Source organism: Podarcis raffonei, chromosome 1 (genome assembly GCF_027172205.1).
Source record: "Podarcis raffonei isolate rPodRaf1 chromosome 1, rPodRaf1.pri, whole genome shotgun sequence".
Lineage (NCBI taxonomy): Eukaryota > Metazoa > Chordata > Lepidosauria > Squamata > Lacertidae > Podarcis > Podarcis raffonei.
Window position 1 is genome coordinate 58,281,183 of NC_070602.1, and position 18,921 is coordinate 58,300,103.

The window sequence follows — 18,921 nt, forward strand, 5'->3', positions numbered from 1 at the left end:
TTTCCAAACTGCAATCAGCCCCCTTTAAAAAAAAAAGTTGATTTGTTCCACTGGGGCAATAAATCTAATTCCATAAGCCCAAATTTCCGGTATGTATTTGAATCCCTCCTGCAAACTGCTGACAGTCTGGAGACACTTGCCTATGGAGCAGGAATGCTGCAAGAGCTTTCAAAACAAGCATTCAACTAATTCAAAAATCCATATTGCTTTTGCCACAAGCTGAGCAATATTCCACTGAATAGTCTTACTTTGCACATTTGCATTTTGTCCTTCCTCCAAGGAGTTGAGTGTGGCATATATGGGTTTTACCTCACTTTATCAAAGCAATAAAAAGAATCAAATAGTTTTATATAAAAAATAGCAAATGGCTGTATTGTGTGTCTACACAGTGCTTTGTCGGGGTGCAGCTTTTACAATCAAATCTTAATACTGTTTGGATAGTGTGTTTCATAAAGGGAGTAGACCTGCATCCAAACCCAGTTTAAAATGACTGAAACAGACTCAGCTTCAATTGGGAATAAAGGATGCTGTCTTTTTCTACACTGTTATGCCATCACAACAGATCTGTGAGGTAGATTAGACTGAGAGACAGTGACTTGCCCAAGATGAGCCAGTGAACTTTATGGTGCTGTTGTGTGTGTTTGTGTTGAACCCCAGACCATGTCTGTTTCTTTACCGCTCCACACTGGCATCTCAGTCTGTACCTATCTCAAATATGTGTCCTAAGCACAGACCTGGTTTTCTTCATTCTTTTCCCTCACTGCAGGGAATTGCTAATTTCTAACTGAAATATGAAAGGCTCTTTTGCGGATGCCAAGAAGAGACTCCCCCACCCGAGCTTGGCTGCAAGAACATTAAAGGAAGGTTGATGGCGCCTTCTTGTGTATCCATAAAACTTGGCGAGTGACATCCACAGATAAATATAATAAATTCAGCCAAGTCTACCTTAAACAAAGCAGTTTGCAGTGGGGAACTGACCTTGGGCATTTGAGCAACAGTGCCCCTGAATGATAGCAGCAGCTGACATGTGCAGGGAGGATTCCTCTTTAAAGGTCACTAACATACTTTGCCAGCAGGCTGCAGGAGAACAGGCAGCTACTGGAGACCACAGGCTTCTAGCCCAGGAGGGGAAAGAGGTGGGCTTTGAGACCACATCCTCCCCAAGTGAAGGGAACTGAGAGATCCTGTGTGCATGCTGCCACTAAGGACCGTTGGGTGAAAGATAATTAAGAGGTCTTGTTAAGAGGGTTCATCTTGGTATATGCAAAGTGAAATGCCACTTAGAAATAGATCATTTATTTATCGATATTGATTTTTTTTATGACTGTGCATTTCGATGAAATGTAAATTCTTTCTGTCTTCACCCCCTCTCCCCCCTGCCCATGTCATTGTGTTTATTTAATCCTCTATCTAGCCGAAGTTTGATTATTTTCTTAACTGTATCAGTTTTCATAAATAGCTGAGCCACTTTGCAGGAGGTCTTATTATTTATAAACACATTAGCAGTTCTTGAGCTCAAGATCTAGCCAGAATGTTAGAAACGTTCTCACACACAGGATTTGCTAACACAGTGTCATGTGATGCAGCGCGGCAGAGCTGGCCAGGATATAAACCTCCAGTGGTCCTCTTGCCAGGGATTCATCTGCATGGAAATCAGGGCATTCGAAGAGCGCTTGGAGAGATCTAAATTGGTTTCTACCAGCAGTACAGAAGCCAAACAAGCAAGTTTTAAAGTGTGCTTCTCTTATAGTAATTCAGAACTAGCATTTCGAAACTGCATGTGATGTAATCGTCTGCAGGTAAGCAGAGTGGCATAAAAAGATGTCTAGAGTAGAAAGTGAAAACACCACAGGTTGATGTCAACCCCCATAAACATCCTGTCCATGGATGACAATTGGCCACAGCTGGAGTAAGGCAAATATGGTGTAATAGAGCATTTAGTATGTCTAACTGCACTCCGGAAATTGTTCTTTTTTAGCCACATATCAGCGGTCTAAAAGACCAATGGTCTTGCTCAATTTTTTTTAATTTCGCAATGAACTACAAGCCTTAACATTTCCAGGGCATTTCTTAATTATTTGGGCTGCCACAGAGTAGATCTGTCTACTTAAGAATATTTTAGTTCCTTTACTCTCTCCAGTTTCTACAGATGCCACAACTGTGTAGATTTCAAAGCAAATCGTATCACACAATTAAGAAAAGCTACCAAACATTATGAAAACATGATCGTATTTGAACTGTAAGGGGAAACCCTTGCTTTGTCTTAGCCTTAGAACAAGGATGTTCTGTTGTTACTACATCTTAAAGTATACCATGTATAGTATTACTACTAGCATAGTTTCCGTCTTCTCCTTTACCTTTCCCCTTCACATTCCTTCCCCATACGTGACAGCCAGAATGCTGGTGGGAACTGAGTGTTCTGATTTTTTTGTGCTGGTTCTATGAAACTTGCACTGGCTACCAATCAGTTTTGGGGTTCAACTCGAGGCACTAGTCTTAACCTTTAAAGCTTGGGACCTGAGTACCTCAGAAATCGCCCTGTCCAATTTGTCCCTCCCCACCTCACCCACTTGAATCATCATTGGTGGGCTCTGCTTCAAATCCCTTGCCTTGGTGAAGTGAGGATGGTGTCAAAATGGGTGGGCCGTTTTCTGCTATGGCACCTAACCTTGCTGAGTGAAGTCTGTCAGGCCTCATCAATATACTGCTTTAGGTGGTTGGTGAAGGCCTGGATCTTTTAAGAAAGTCCTTCCATTCATTAAGTCATCTTTCACGGTCTTAGTTCTATGTTATTGTTGTGGTGCTGGCATTGGATATTTTTAATTTATTGATTTCAGTATGTACTGTGTTATGTACTGAAGTTCTCACCCTGGGCGAGCAGGGGGATTCTGTAGATAGGTGTCAGGCACGGCAGTGGATCCAGGGGACTTGGTTTCAACGCCACCTAGGGTAACGCCACAGCCTCAGCGAGAATCGGGTGGCTCCCCCAGACCTGGGTACCAGTCCCTGGCGGTCTGGCAGAGTTTCCAAGCGCCCAACTTATTTAAAGGACTATGTTGTTGGACATGTAACACTGTTGGTCTAATGGAAGTATGTGAAATGTAACCGATATGCTTTTGTGCCTAATTGAACCATTACGTGTAGCGCTGTATATAAGAAAACCATTACGATTGTAACTAACGCCTTATCTCAGTGGGGAGGGGTATTATGTACTGAAGTTCTCACCCTGGGCCAGCAGGGGGATACTGTAGATAGTTCAGGTCCACATATGCAAATAAGGGATCGAAAGTGATGTTCAGTGATTGGATAGTTACAGAAAGTTGTTACAGTTACGTTGCACTGGAGCTCTATATAAGCAGGCTGGCTGAACCCTTCAGTTCAGTTCTGTTCTGGCCTCTGAATAAACAAGAGCTGTTTGAAGAATTGCTGTGTCATCTGATATGTTCACCCACAACATACTGAATATCCATTTTAGTGATTCAGCTTGGGTTTTTTCCTGCTTTCATTACTCTCTGTGGGCTGTCATGAATCTCTTTGGAAAAATAGGTGGTTCAGCTGAGGCACAGGTTTACCACCACTGTGAGAAATGGGCCAAAGCAGGGGCCGTTAGAAGCTGCTATCATAATTAGCATTAGAAAGACTTGGCATAAATTTCCAATTGCCACTGCTGACACAGTTAATTCTATTTTGAAAGAAAGGTCTTGAGTGGTCTTACGTTCACTTTTAAGTTTGATTCACTTTGCTTTCATGTTCACAGTGGTATTTAAAACAATCTTTTTCCAAAGGAATTTGATAGTTGACATGATTGCATATAAAAGACTGTTCCTATAAATATATAAATCATGGTCATTTTAAAATATGGGCTTTTTCGAACAAAATGTAATCCTCAAAGACTTAGCAAAAAAGTAAAATGAGCTTGGGTTTATTTTTAATACCCATTATTCAGTTCATTGTAACTTTTATGGTTCACTGTGCAAATATGGATTTAGATAACTTTGAAAAATGCACATTATTTACTTTATTAGAGCCACAGTACAGTATGTGATGTTCTAGATTTGTGATAAATTGAAGCCTAGCGTTGCTGCATTTTACTCCTTCATATGTGAGCCGAGGCAAAATCATGACCTCTGTACCAAAGAGAATGAATGACCTTTGTCCTAACTTCATGCTTGATGAAGAGGCATGGCAGGTGCAATATGATGTTCAGTAGATAAAAATTTTTTGGGAAGGATATTTCATATTATTTTGATATGGTTAAAAAGTTCATAAGATATTTTTTAAAGATCTTAATAACTTTCAAAAAAATAATTGCACTGGCACAGCAAAATGTCACAGAAGCTAACTGCAGTGCCTACATTCTGTGACTTGGTGGGCAACCTGTGGCCTTCATGTTGCCCTTTCCCAATTTCAGATGGGTGACAGAGGGGGGAAATTAGGTAACTAAAAGAGAGAAGTGGGTAAGAGATGGGGAAAGAAAGAGAAGGCGATGGCCCACTTTGACTTGGACTCCAGCTCCAGTTTGTGCCCCCTGTTGGATTACCTCTGAGGGAATGCAGCCCATAAGAGAAATAAAGGTTGTCTGCCCCTGTCCTATGGGGAAATTGTGTGCAGTTCCTAAGTTCCATGATCAGTATTCTTCTCACCGAAAAAGACTGACCCCTTCCCATGGCGCACTTCTGAAAATCTGCTTCAGAAGATTGGGAGATCTTCCAGAAAAAGCACAGGGGACTACCACAAAAAGGACAAATTAGCAAAAATCAGGCTCACTTGCAAGAAGCAGAATTGTCCTTTCCAGTCACACAGGGCACCACAGAGTATCGTAAGGGAGCCCCAATCCTTACAGCACGGGTAAAGTTGGAGAACTGTGAACCAGCCTTAACAGCAGACTGCTGGAACTCCTATATAAACTGTTCTGAGCATTCTAAGGATCTAGGCTGGTTATTGTACTGAATCATGTTGTGCATAGATGGCTGGTTCTTCAAGAACCATCTAAAAGGTTTAGAAAATGAAATGACATTGTATAGCATAGCATGGTTTGGTACATTTATGGAGTGCTCTTTTTAAAAAACCATGGAGGGTCTATGCACAATAGACTTATGAAGAAATATATAAACAAATTTAATTCATTTCCCAGCTTAATATATAATAGCTGTAGGATGTTTTAGAAGAAAATGAATCTTCCAAGTAGACACACTGCATCTATAATACTACAAAACAAAGAGTTGTGTAAATCACCAGAACATGTGTCTTTATCAGAAATCTAGTCCTTCCAAATCACTCCCTCTCTGCTTTTCTGACACAGGCTTTTTGATAATTACATTGTTTTAAAACTGCCTTTGAAACATTTCATCTGCAGTGTAAGATTTGTTTTATGGGCAAAAATGAGTAATAAACCCAACACCACTAAAAAGAACATCAGTGTTCTGGATTAATGGGTACAATGTGAAATGCTGATAACATTCCAACAAGAGTTCTGGAAAACAACACTACAGGTACAAGAAGGGACAAGTATTATTATAATTGTTTCTGGAAAAGGCACTTAATTGACACTGAACTTTGTATGACACAAAATCAAACTCATTCATTCTGGAAAGTATTTACAGCTTCACCTATTTATTATATATCAGGCTAGTTTCACAAAATGGTTCTGTTCTACCAAGGTGTTTTGTGCCGACAGTAGTTTAGAACCTAAGCCATGATTTTAGCTACAGACGAACCATGTTTTAGAGTAGCTTGCCTCCTTTTACCTTCTAGGCAAAGTGATGCTGTTAATTCAGACAGCACACCAAACTATCTTCTGGTTTTGTATTCTGGTCTGCTGATGGATCACAAACTATGTTTTTTTCAATCAGACCTCACACTAAACCATAGTTTAGCCTTTAAACCATGGTTTAAAGGTGTCTGACTTGAGCCAGCCATACAGCAATATATTATGGATAGACTGGGTATATAAGCCATAGACCTAGGATGGGAGACTTTCTGGAGTCCAAGGGCCATGTTCCCTCATGGGCAACCTTCCTGGAGCCACACATCAATGGTGAGCATGGCAAAAGCAGATGAGGCCAGACACACACCACACTCCTCCACCCAGGCAAGCAAGAAGTATTATCCCAGTTCAAGGACTCATTCCAGCTAAGTAAAATTAGAGGAGGTAGGCACTTAGCAGGATAAGTAAGGATTGTGATCTGTGTGTGTGGCCTGGACAGAGCCCCAAGGGCTGGCTAGAGAGGCCTGGAGGGCCACATTTGGACAGCAGGCCTGAGGTTCCTCACCCCTACTACAGACATCATACAAGGTTTTGGAGACTGTTTGGAGACGGTGCATGCTACATGACAAAGGGTTATCCCTTGATATTGATATCCCTTGAAAGAAAGAAAGAAAGAAAGAAAGAAAGAAAGAAAGGCATATTCTCAGTCCGATGACCCAAAAGCATTAAAGCATGATTACCCTTCTGTCTTCAATGAGGCCTGGCAGATTGAGAGGGGGGAGGTTGCAGTGAGGTGATATATGTTTGCCTACCCAAAATTAGTCTGCTCTCAAGATGCAGTTGAGGCAGCCTTTATTGATGTATCAGTTCCCAGCCCAGTTGGCTTGTGCATGTGGAATTGCTCGGGGAGGGGAGGCAGTGCACCTTGTTCTTATCCTCAGGTGGCCAAATGTATTGGGCAAGCCCTGAATGTAAGTATTGTGATGCAAGATGGTTTAGAAAGCCTTTCTGTGAGTCACACTCACAGGTTGTAATCAGTCCCAGCAATCTGTGGTTTAGATAGTATTCTAAAGAAAAGGTTTCTGATTTTTAGTAGAATCATGCCCAAGATAAATAATAATAATAAAAACCACCCACCACAGGAATAACCACAGGAAGCACAGTGACTCTAGACACTACTGAGTCATAGTCTCTTAGATCCCTCCTTGATTCCAGGGAAGAATCTTTATCCCATCCTAAGCTGCACTGGCTCATTAGGTGAAAACAATCCTATTTCCTACAGCTGTGTTCATGCCCACGTTCACGCCCTTGTTCTTACATTTCTATATCCAAAAGTTATATAGCTGATATGGTAAAGCAGAAGGTGTGCATGTAAGAAGGGTGGGGGGGTATAATTCCCAAACTAGTACATGTTTGATAAATGTCCTTCTTTACAGTGTATTTTTCAAAGAATGTCACTCACTTTCCTGCCCAAAACTTATACTTACTTTCAGTTTATACAGAAACGGATAGTAGAATCATAGAACTGTAGATTTGGAAAGGATGTTGAGGGTCATCCGGTCCAATTCCCTGCGGTGCAGGATCTCAACTAAAGCATCCATGACAGATGGCCATTCAACCTCTGCATAAAAACCTCCAAGGAAGGGCTGCTCTCTGAATTGTTGAAACTCTTCTTAGCACAACCTGATCCTCCATATCCCTTGAAATCTGTGATTGCTAGCCAGAAAGTTCATATAACAAGAGGTATATGTACATAAGTGGCTTCCTGTGTACCCACATTAGCTTCTAGAACTAGAGTAAGAGCCTCCATTTCCCCCCCAAACAAGGCACAGTGTGCTAACACTATGGTGCCCATTTTGGCATGAATCCACAGCACTGGCCCCATGCCACCCTCCGCTACTAACCCTCCACTACTAATGACAGCGTGGATGAAGGGGCAATGTGGGATGATGCAGCATGGACCACAAAAGTCGGATGCTCATTTAATCCCCCCCCCCCAAGGAACAGTTCATGCAGATGCACCACTTGGCAGTAAATTGATACAGTCAAGAAAGGTTATTGGAACAGCTATTAGTGTTTTATTGATTTGCTAGCACAATACATATTTTATGTCCACATTTTCTCTCTCCTCTCTCCTTACATTGTTCCAGTGAGCTCAGAAGGGACTATTTGTGCGCCAGTGAGGGCATGTGTCTCAATCTGGACCTCAGTAACAAACACATTACAAAAAGTGCAGCAAGGTATTACAAAAACTGTTCCTGAGGTATCAAATATTTGGATTTTTTTAAAATAGAAATGTAAAATTGACTATTACGTGTTACAGTACTGCTCTCTGCCTGGAGGCAAAATCTTCTGTAAGCAAATGCTGCTAATAGATGTGATTCATCCCTAGAAGACTGCCATATACGGAGCAAGTCAGATGGTCGCGGGGAGAGTCCATAGCAGAGAAGCTGCCACTTTTTAAGCCCATCAGGCTCATGTTGGCAAGGGCAAAAAGTCTGTATCTGTGGTACTTCTTCTCCTCCCTCCTTTTTTTGGTACTTGGTTGTCCTGTTTTATTTACCTTCCCATTGGTTTCAGTGAATTGATTTTTTCTTTTCCACATTGGGGGAACAAGAAGACTTTGGATCCTGTGGATCAAAGTCTTCCCCTGTCACACACCCCTTTTCATTCCCTGCCACAATCAGAGGACCAACGTCAAAGCAGTGATGGTGCTGGAGCATAGCTAATGGTCAGGGATGATGGAAACTGTGAACCAGTAGTAACTGGAGTGCCACATGTCCCCAGCTGTAGGACCAGATCTGTGTAGGCCACAACATGGTTTATTAATAAACACTCAGGTGCTTTGAGAAAATGAACCATGACATCTTCTTCAGGAGAGGATGGTAATCTTGCGACTCAGTCACCAGGTGCTTTCACATTCTTTCACATGGTCATCTTACAAATGATGCACCTGCCTACTTTACTGAATTTTGCATTTCCCGATGTATCCATTTTTGATGCCTCAGGAGTATATAAAATTTGTGGCAAACATTTGGTAGAACTGGTCTGCAGAGTGCCATATAAATTGCTTCAGAATTAATATAGCTCAACTTTCATTTTTTAAAAAAGTTTTAGAATTTCAGCCTTCTGGTTTTCAGCTCTTGATTCTAGCTTCTGATCATCAAGTTATATATATATTTCTTTATTCAGAAACACAGTCATTTCATTAAATAAATTATGACCCTATAGTGCCAATTTAACTCACCCCATATTGATTGTATGCCAAAAAAGAAAAAAGAAGGACTTCCTTTGAAAGTCTTGGAGAATTATTTCACAGACAAACATAATTATTTGAATGGTTATGCAGTCTGGCTCTCAAGATTTTGACCTTAAATACTATCCTTTACAATAGCTGCCCCATCTATCAATTTGCCTGACTATAATATTTATACTCCACCTTTCCATTATTAAAAAACAAACAAACTTTAAGCAGTCTGCAATTACTGAGGCCGACCCACCCATGGGGCAAGGTGAGGCAACTGCCTCAGGGGGCAAGATCCACAGGGGCAGCAGATCTGACCTCTAAAGAATGCATCTGTTGCTGCTACGGTGACAGCAATAGCTGTGGTGCTCTTCTTGGAAGCCATATCTGCCACCTCGGCAATGCCCCTGATTCAGAGCAGGCCCTTTCTCCCCCGCAACAGCCTTTGATACCTACTGCAGTTGTCAGGTAAGATTGACTTGATTCTCACCATGTTTCTGATGTAGATTTTCATTCACCCCTTCTTCCCTGGTGGGGGAAAATGCCATTTTGTGGTTCGCCTCAGGTGCCAAAATGTGGCCCTGACAATTACATTCTATAAAATCACAGTCTCAAAGAAACTGGGTGGCAATATCAGAAATCAATATCTTCATGAAAACTGTGAACAAATTAAAACCTTGGACAGACAATCAAAAGAGAATATTTTTGGAGAGAGTATTCCACGATCAGGACACTACCGAGAAGGAGGCTGAAACCCTGGTCACCATTGTGCTCTCCAAGGGCAAAGATAACCCAAGGGCAAAGATAATTAGAGCAAGGCTTCTGAATGAGCAGGATCATGGAGGAAAAATCTTGCTCTTTTACCCTTAGAGCAGGGACAGCCAATGTGCTACCTTCCAGATATTTGTTGGGCTAAAACTCCTGTCATCCCTGACCACCGGCCACCTCAGCTGAGACAGATGGGAGTTGGATTCCTACGATATCTAGAAGCACTAGGTTGATTACCCCTGATTTAGAGAGGGTACTGGTAAATATGAGGCCTTCTGAGTCCTATCCATCCGCCCACTGAAGATGGACAGCTCCGTCTGCTTGCCAATATTTTATTCTTTTCACTTCACCTTGTTTCATGAAGTGCCAAACCACACATTATGTGGAAGACCCATACTAGATTTCCCTGATGTTGTCAATTTTACTTTAAAGGTGCCAGGGGACTGAGGCTGCCAATTTAATCAAGGCACTGCCACAGAGGTGTTATTTAACTCTTTCTCGCCATAATATGTTCCCAGTCTAATGTCGCCATCCCCCTACAGCTTTTGTTAGTTCCATAGAGGAACAAATAGAGGTACTTGAATTCCCCCCCCCCCAAAAAAAACCCCTAATGACAGTTTGGACAGGGGTGATGCATATCAGGAAAACAGTACCAAGAGGAGATTTAAAATGTGTATGTTAACACACAGTGACTTCAAATGGTTTGGGTGTCATGCACTCAGAGGTCATAGAAATGGGCTCTAAAGTATTCAGACTTCAGGTCAGATTTTCTGTAGCCATTTACTTTGAAAACATTCTGTTCACCTTGATTATTTTCTTTCTTAATAAGAATATAAATAAGAAATAATAAAATGTGATCTTAAGAGAATCATCTGTCTCGAACATTTCAAGATGAAATAAACTCCTTTCAGCAAAATATATGCTCAGATGTATTACTTACAGTATTATCAGTTCGTGGAGCCTTAAACAACAGCTAAATATGATGCATTGTTTTAAACACAAGGGGGCACTAAAAAGCTAATCCTTCTCAATAGTATTAGAAAACGCTTCACTGATCCTCAAACATCTCCGAAAATGAGTGTGAGCGTTACTTCAAAAGTGGTGGCATAACATGGACCTTTTCACCAATTTGGTATAAACTGCTGGAAAAGCCACCTTGTGTGGCACATTTAATTGAAACAGTTTCTCTTGTAATGGCCAATTGGCTGAGCAATAAACTTGAAGTCTTGGACTGATTATTTTTATTATGAGGGAGGATTTCCACTCCAGCAGTTTTCCTGGTGAAAGAGAAAGTTTGTATCCCCCAAAGTCAGCATGGAGATTCGCTTGCCAGCCAAAACCCGGCCCAGAGTTATGTTTAAGCCATGAGACGATGTGCGCATAGTTATACATTGGATTGAAGACATTGCATTCACAGTTATAGTACAACAGCAACACCACAGAGCTTAACGTTTAATGCCTCTGTGTGGAATAAATTGCCCCAAGCAATTCTGCACATCCTGGGCACGCTCCGGCAAAAATTAGTCATTGCTCCTTCCCATTGCGCCAGTGTGGTGTAGTGGTTAAGAGCGGTAGTCTCGTAATCTGGGGAACCGGGTTCGCGTCTCCGCTCCTCCACATGCAGCTGCTGGGTGACCTTGGGCCAGTCACACTTCTTTGAAGTCTCTCAGCCCCACTCACCTCACAGAGTGTTTGTTGTGGGGGAGGAAGGGAAAGGAGAATGTTAGCCGCTTTGAGACTCCTTAAAGGGAGTGAAAGGCGGGATATCAAATCCAAACTCCTCCTCCTCCTCCTTTGAAAGTGAAGGGATGGGAGTGAGTCACCAGACTAACCTAATTCCTATTAAATCGGACTTAGTAATGATTGACTTTAGCTGGATTGTACCCACTACATATTGCATATTCTATGCAGCAGTAATGTTTGGCGCTCCTGGACAGGAGGAAGAGGAAGGCTGGGGGGACTGGCTGTTGCACACAGTCTGGTGAACCCTCCCGACTATCTCTCTAGCACTGCCATCTGCTTAAGAGGCAAAGCCACACCAAGATACCAGGTAGAAATCTATGTGTGCACTCTTTAGGCTTAACTTGTGTCACACTTGCCCCAAACTTTGGCCACCATAGGCATATAGAGTGCTATGAGTGTTGGGGCAGGAGCACGTACATGTTCTTTTTCGAAACCTCAAAAAAGAAGAAGAGACCTCTTTGGAGCAGCAACAACTGAGGTAAGGGAAAGAAATGGATTGGTGTTTTCATCTGTACTCAGTTAATAAGGGAATATTCCCAGGGAGTGGAGGAAGGGGGGTGGGGATAAGGAAGAAAATAAGCACCAATGAAACTGACAATTATTTCCCCTGACCTTTTCAGTTTCACCAGAAATGGAGGGGGAGATGGAAATAGCAGCGGTGAAACTGACAACATGTATAGACGCACACACACACACACCCAGAACGAGTGGGTGGAGTCATTCCTGGATGTGTGTGGAAAAACTGCTGGGCGGAGAGCAAAAAATGAGCTTCCTTCACAGAAGACACACATAATTGAAGAACCTTAATCTGATTCCTGCATGGTCATCAGTTGATTTAAAAATCCGACACAAGCACATTTATAGCTATTTCTAGCACTTTGAAAGCGATAGGGCCCCTCTAAATGGCCTGTTCATTCATCCTGATTTCCTTGCACAAAGTTTACTAGATTATAGCCAGTCTTTATTGAGCATTTGTTCTGATTTGTTTGTGGGATGGTTATATGACAATAGGCATTTGCCCTGCATTCATCGTGATTTGCTTGCAGAGCGTTTATACGTCTTCTTGTTGGCCGCTCATTCATCCACACACTTTCGTTGCATTTCTCCACCACTTTCCAAACCACAAAATGTCAAATTCTTTTTAAAAGTGGGTTTGTTGCTCTAGGACAACAGCACCCTTTACTCCACTTGCAACTGTGCATACCAAAAGTTCTGCTGATGCACTTGAATCCCTTCTGCAAAACTGTGAGAGTCTGATGGTACCCTTAGTCCTTTGCATAACACATGTACTTTGATTTTACCCTCATCATCCCAATCTTTCTTTCTCATCCTGTGAAAGTTTGTAAAGTTACACATGGAAGTGTCCATAATATCAATTTTTATTTCCAGTACAGTGGTACCTCGGAAGTCGAACGGAATCCATTCCAGAAGTCTGTTCAACTTCCAAAAAGTTTAGAAACCAAGGTGTGGCTTCCGATTGGCTGCAGGAAGCTCCTGCAGCCAATCAGAAGCCGTGGAAGCCACATCGGACGTTCGGGTTCCAAAGAATTTTCGCAAACCAGAACAATCACTTCCTGGATTACAGGGTTTGGGAGCCAAAATGTTCTATTTGCAAGGTGTTTGGGATCCAAGGTACGACTGTATTTCTAATGCAAGATATGCTATCTGAAAAAGTGCAGTATTTAAATGAAATGACAAGGCTATCTTTTTTTTGCAGGCGGTGAACTGCTTTAAAACTGTTGTTTGGTGTTTGCATGTTTTGCACTTATCACATAGGACTTGTAATATTTCCCTTCAACCATATCCTGTTATCTTAGGCATTTTTTAAAATGCAGGATGCCTTATTAAAATTCTCAAGATAGCTGTCTGTCAAGCCCTCTGGCTGACTTTGCACACAGAAATGGAATAAGACCTCTCTCCTGGATCAGACACAGGAAACCTTTGATTCTCTAAATGCTGTTGAAGTGCAGTCTCATTGACCCTAACCATTGGCCATGCTGGCTAGGATGGAAGAGAATTTTAGTTCCGCAACATCTGGAGGGTGTTCATCTGCCCTAGATAAACACCTGTTCTTTTTTTCAAAAAACCTCTTTTGCCACGTAGGTTTGAAACAAGATACTTCTGTGTGTATTTGTGGTTATCGGTGGAGTGCAAAACACTGTAACTACCCTCAAATTTGTCAGGTACATCTCAGGTGTTCCATATTGAATGGCTAAATCAATTTTATCACAGATTCCACTCCTAATTCTATATGCCATAGGTTATTAAGTACACCTAGAAGGGAGATTGAACTTGCCACCATGGAATAATAATAATAATAATAATAATAATAATAATAATAATAATAATAAATTTTATTTATATCCCGCCCTCCCCAGCCGAAGCCGGGCTCAGGGCGGCTAACAACAATCAAATAAACCAACATTCTAAAAATATTTCATTATAAAAATTAATTAAAATCAAGTTAATGGCAACCATTAAGCAAAACTCTGTGCAGGTTGCCAGAGGAGGGAGTCAGGCTGCGCCCTGACCAAAGGCCTGGTGGAACAGCTCTGTCTTGCAGGCCCTGCGGAAAGATGTCAAGTCCCGCAGGGCCCTAGTCTCTTCTGACAGAGCGTTCCACCAGATTGGAGCCGCAGCCGAGAAGGCCCTGGCTCTAGTTGAGGCCAGCCTAACCTCTCTGAGGCCTGGGACCTTCAGGATGTTTTTATTTGCAGACCGTAGGTTTCTTTGTGGGGCATACCAGGAGAGGCGGTCCCGTAGGTACGAGGGTCCTAGGCCGTATAGGGCTTTAAAGGTTAAAACCAGCACCTTAAACCTGATCCTGTACTCCACCGGGAGCCAGTGCAGCTGATATAGCACCGGATGAATGTGGTCTCGCAGCGAAGACCCCATAAGGAGTCTCGCCGCGGCATTCTGCACCCGCTGGAGTTTCTGGGTCAGTCTCAAGGGCAGCCCCACGTAGAGCGAGTTACAATAATCCAGTCTGGAGGTGACCGTCGCATGGATCACAGTGGCTAGGTCAGGGCGAGAGAGATAAGGGGCCAACTGCTTAGCTTGGCGGAGATGAAAAAATGCCGCCTTTGTTATAGCTGTAATCTGCGCCTCCATAGAGAGGGAGGTATCGAAGATTACACCCAAACTCTTAACGGACGGTGCTGGCACTAACTGCACCCCCGCAAGAGATGGGAGTTGCCCCCTCAATCCCATATCGTCCCGTCCCAGCCAGAGGACCTCTGTCTTCGAAGGATTTAACTTCAACCGGCTCCCACGTAACCATCCAGCCACAGCCTCCAGGCATCTGGTCAGTGTGTCTGGGGCCGAGTCAGGATGGCCATCCATCAACAGATAGAGTTGGGTGTCATCGGCATACTGATGGCAGCCCAGCCCAAAACTCCGAACAAGCTGGGCGAGGGGGCGCATAAAGATGTTAAAAAGCATCGGGGAGAGAATCGCACCCTGAGGCACTCCACACACCAAGGAGTGGCGCGATGACAATTCCCCCCCAAGCGCCACCCTCTGTCCCCGACCAGAGAGAAACGAGCGCAGCCATTGGAGGACTGTGCCCTGGATCCCCACGTCGGCAAGGCGGTGGTCTAGGAGTTCGTGATCGACCATGTCAAAGGCTGCTGACAGGTCTAGAAGAATCAGCAGCCCTGACCCGCCTCGATCCAGCTGCCTGCGGAGATCATCTGTTAGGGCGACCAGAGCCGTCTCGGTCCCATGACCAGCGCGGAAGCCGGACTGGAATGGATCGAGAAATAGTCATGAAATCCTAAACTACCAACATTTTGAATTCTGAAAACCTGCCAAAAGCGAGAGGAATTACATACAGAGGTGGTGTAGAAAGTCACTTTAGCTTTTAAAAGATTCAACACATTCCAAACCATTTCTCTTCCATTCCAGATGTTTTATTTCTACCTTCAGCTTTTTCAAAGCAAAATGAGATTTTATTCCTTGCTGTTTCTCTAAATCCTTGCTTATATTGCTGACTATATTTTGTTAGAGCACCTTGGGTTACTTAAACTACATTACAATGTTTATACATATGTATTGCACAGGATTTCATAGACCACTCAGGCAGGTTTCTTTGCATATATAAAGTCAGTTTCATAGCTGCAGAGTCACTTCAAGACAAGATTTCCTCCCCACCCCACAGCCTCAGGGATTGCCATTTAATAGCAAGAGTGTGTGCCCAGAAAAACCTAACACAATTGTTCCCCATAGTTTGGGATCACCACAGACATCCCTTGAAAAGTTCTGACATAAAATATGCACCACACATTTAACACACATTTAAAGAATCCTGGGAATTGTAACTTTCCCCACAGAGTATTTTTAATTTAATTTAATTTAATTTAAAGCACAAAGTCATGTGCTTTAAATGTGCATTTGTTGTGCTTTAACTGTATGGTGGATCTGCCAGAAAGAAGCTCCTTCTCATAGTAGCCAGAGGAAAAAATCCTCCTTTGCTGAATGTTGTCTTCGTTCAAAGTTCTTAAAAGGGGCAGAAGTGTTTTTCTTTTCAAAATATGGTCACTGTTATTCAAGTTTAGGAGTAAGCCTGCTATCTTTACCAGGGAGATAGCCATGTGGCAGCATGATTCAGAAAAGAAAAACAGTAACCCGAGGACTTTAGCAATTCATTACATTTACAGAAAAAGGCCCTTGGTATTTAATTCTATCTATTTTTCACAGAGCATTGATTAGTTCTACTAAAATAATCTGGGTGTCATCTGAATAGCCATACGACTAAATAACCTTGTGCTTAATAATACCAGTTTTAAAAGAGGACTACAGTATGTTAGTTTTAAAGGTGCTTTTGTAGAGAACGTAAATATACAATAAGCCATTCCTACTAGCCCAAACAGTTATCACGTCCATGATCTGTCATTCAGTTTCCTTCATTTTCCAACCAAACTCGTTTTGCTATCTGGATTAAAATAAAACAGCACAGCAAAATAATCATTTGCCTAAGAAACCCTGCAAAAACTGTTTCAAATCCAGTATCTTCTTTCTTCAGACAGAGCTCTCCAGTTCATGGTGTTAGGCTCTTATCTATATTATGTTGTCCTAATGCATTTCTTTCATTCAACTGACACTTGGAACTTCCAATGATGTCAACTGAACCTTTCATCTTCAAAGAACAATTTTGTACTAAAGCATGTTGTTAGTATAATTTTACCAGTAAATGAATTGTGATTTTACATATGGAAGTTAACTGTGTGTAGCCATCAATATTTTCAGGTGATGTTAATATTAAAAGACATTCCTATTGATAAAATGTACATAGAAATTATGAAACTGACTTTAACCTCCCCACCCCCTTCAACAAAAACATACATAAACTTACAGTCATTGAAGATATTACAATGGAGCAGTTGTCTTACCTGTTAACAAGTGAGTGTAATACATTTTTCAGAAAGGGCAAGTTTGCTTTCTGTCCTAGTACTCCTCTCTGATAGTAGACTGTTCCAGAAATGAAAGACAAAAATGGAATTGCATCAGAAAACATGAAGGTAATTAAGGTGTGGCTCAGAGGTTTTTTTTTTTTTAAAAAAGTGGCTTTGTAAGTTTTGAACGACTTTCAATTAATGTTCAGTGACATTTGTAAATAAGTTTCACCTGATTTGCACAAGCTGCCCAACCACGCTTTAAAATTATGTTTGATTGAGGGTTTGAAAACATGCAGTTAACTCAACTCTCTAACTGAGGTGGGGTCATACCTTAGCAGGAGAGCAAATGATTTGCATGCATAAGGTCTCAGGTTCAATCCTTAAGATCTCCAGTTAAACATTTCAGGTAACAGGTGATGCAGAAGACATCAACCAGAGGCTCTTTTGCATGGCTGGAATGTAGTCTGTAGAGCTCAATCTGTAAAACACGTTTCACTTGCAGAAGGTCCCAGGTTCAAGTCTTGGCATTTCCAGTTAAAAGGATCAGGCGATGTAAGTATACAACCTTTGATGGAGATGCCAGGCACAGAGACAGCACTATATTAAATAGACAGAAAGTCTGACGTGGTACCCTGAGACTGCCAAGCACATGAAATGCCCAGCATCTTTTTAAAGAGTCTCTAATCCAAGAATTTTTCCTATCATGCAAGTTTGACCCTATATCTCCAAAACAGCTTGTTTACTGGCCATGAGCTGGCTAACTTGCTTTTTAACATTTCAATGGCATGTTGTTGAACTTGGTAAATCCAAGGTAATAAATGTAGACCTAGCATGTCACTTCTGTGATACACAGTGTTTAAATTCTGTCTTAATATGCTTGCTTTCCAGCAAACTGCTTTGCTTTGCTATTCCAGCAAACTGCTTTGCTTTTTATTTTTCCCAATGCATTTCTGTCCCATGATCCATTGCACTGGCTGGGCAGACCATAGACAAATCTATGCATTAAGGTCATAGCGTTGCATCCATAACACCCCTCTGGTACCAGGACCAACATCCTTTACAGGTGCTGGGCCAAGAAGAAAGCACTTTGCACAGTGAGACAGGTTGCAATGCTGTTCTTTTCTAAAAGCAGCCACTTCAGGAGCGGGGATGCAACAAAATACTGTGTGTTAACCCAAAACAAAGCCCCCTTTTCAAGGCTACTAGCTGAACCTCATCTGGTGCACTCACAGAAGAAGAAGAGTTTGATTTGATATCCCGCTTTATGACTACCTGAAGGAGTCTCAAAGCGGCTAACATTCTCCTTTCCCTTCCTCCCCCACAACAAACACTCTGTGAGGTGAGTGGGGCTGAGAGACTTCAGAGATTTGTGACTGGCCCAAGGTCACCCAGCAGCTGCATGTGGAGGAGCGGAGACGCGAACCCGGTTCCCCAGATTACGAGTCTACCGCTCTTAACCACTACACCACACTGGCTCTCTCACAGCCTAACCATTAAGAGGTGGCTGCTCTTGCCCCTTGGCATGCCTAGAGGCAGATCATCCAAAGGGAAAGTAGGACCCAAAGAGTCTGACTTCTGGCAGAATTAATTTGCAATAGCAGCTTCTGCTGTGTTCTTTCGGCATGTTTTATCAGCAGAGGGCAGCGTGGATAGGCAGCGCCACAAAGCCCCTCGCGTGACTACTAGTGCTGGGGCAGAATGAGCTGGAGCAAAAAGAGTTATATTATTGTCCCTGTTTTTTGTAAAAGCTGGAACTTAAGGGGGGAGGGTAGTGAGGATGGCTGCAATAGCAATTAAACAGGTATGAGTTGCAGAGAGCCCTTCTTACAAATGCCCCCAAATGCCTAGATCATCTTTGAAACAGTTGGAGCCAAGTTTATGCAAAGTAGCCCATATTTATATCAGTCTCAGCTTACTTCAATTTGTATAGGCCCCATTCTCAGTTCTTGTTGCAACAAAATCGGTTGCTGTTAGTCATGTGCATAGACAGGGGGGCAGCTGCCCCCCAATCAAGTAAATAAATAAAAATACTTAACTAAAAGTAGAAATAATCATCATATTTT

At 42.2% G+C, this 18,921-nt stretch overlaps 1 protein-coding gene across 1 annotated transcript in view; it reads right to left on the minus strand.

Moving 5' to 3' along the window:
- Nucleotides 1-16,923, minus strand: part of ANO1 (anoctamin 1) — a 143,442-nt gene extending 126,519 nt beyond the window's left edge. The window contains exon 1 of the mRNA XM_053388728.1: nucleotides 16,853-16,923. Coding sequence (XP_053244703.1) covers nucleotides 16,853-16,877 — 25 coding nt within the window. The 5' untranslated portion in view covers nucleotides 16,878-16,923. The remainder of the gene's footprint in view (nucleotides 1-16,852) is intronic.
- Between the last annotated feature and the right edge of the window lie 1,998 nt (nucleotides 16,924-18,921).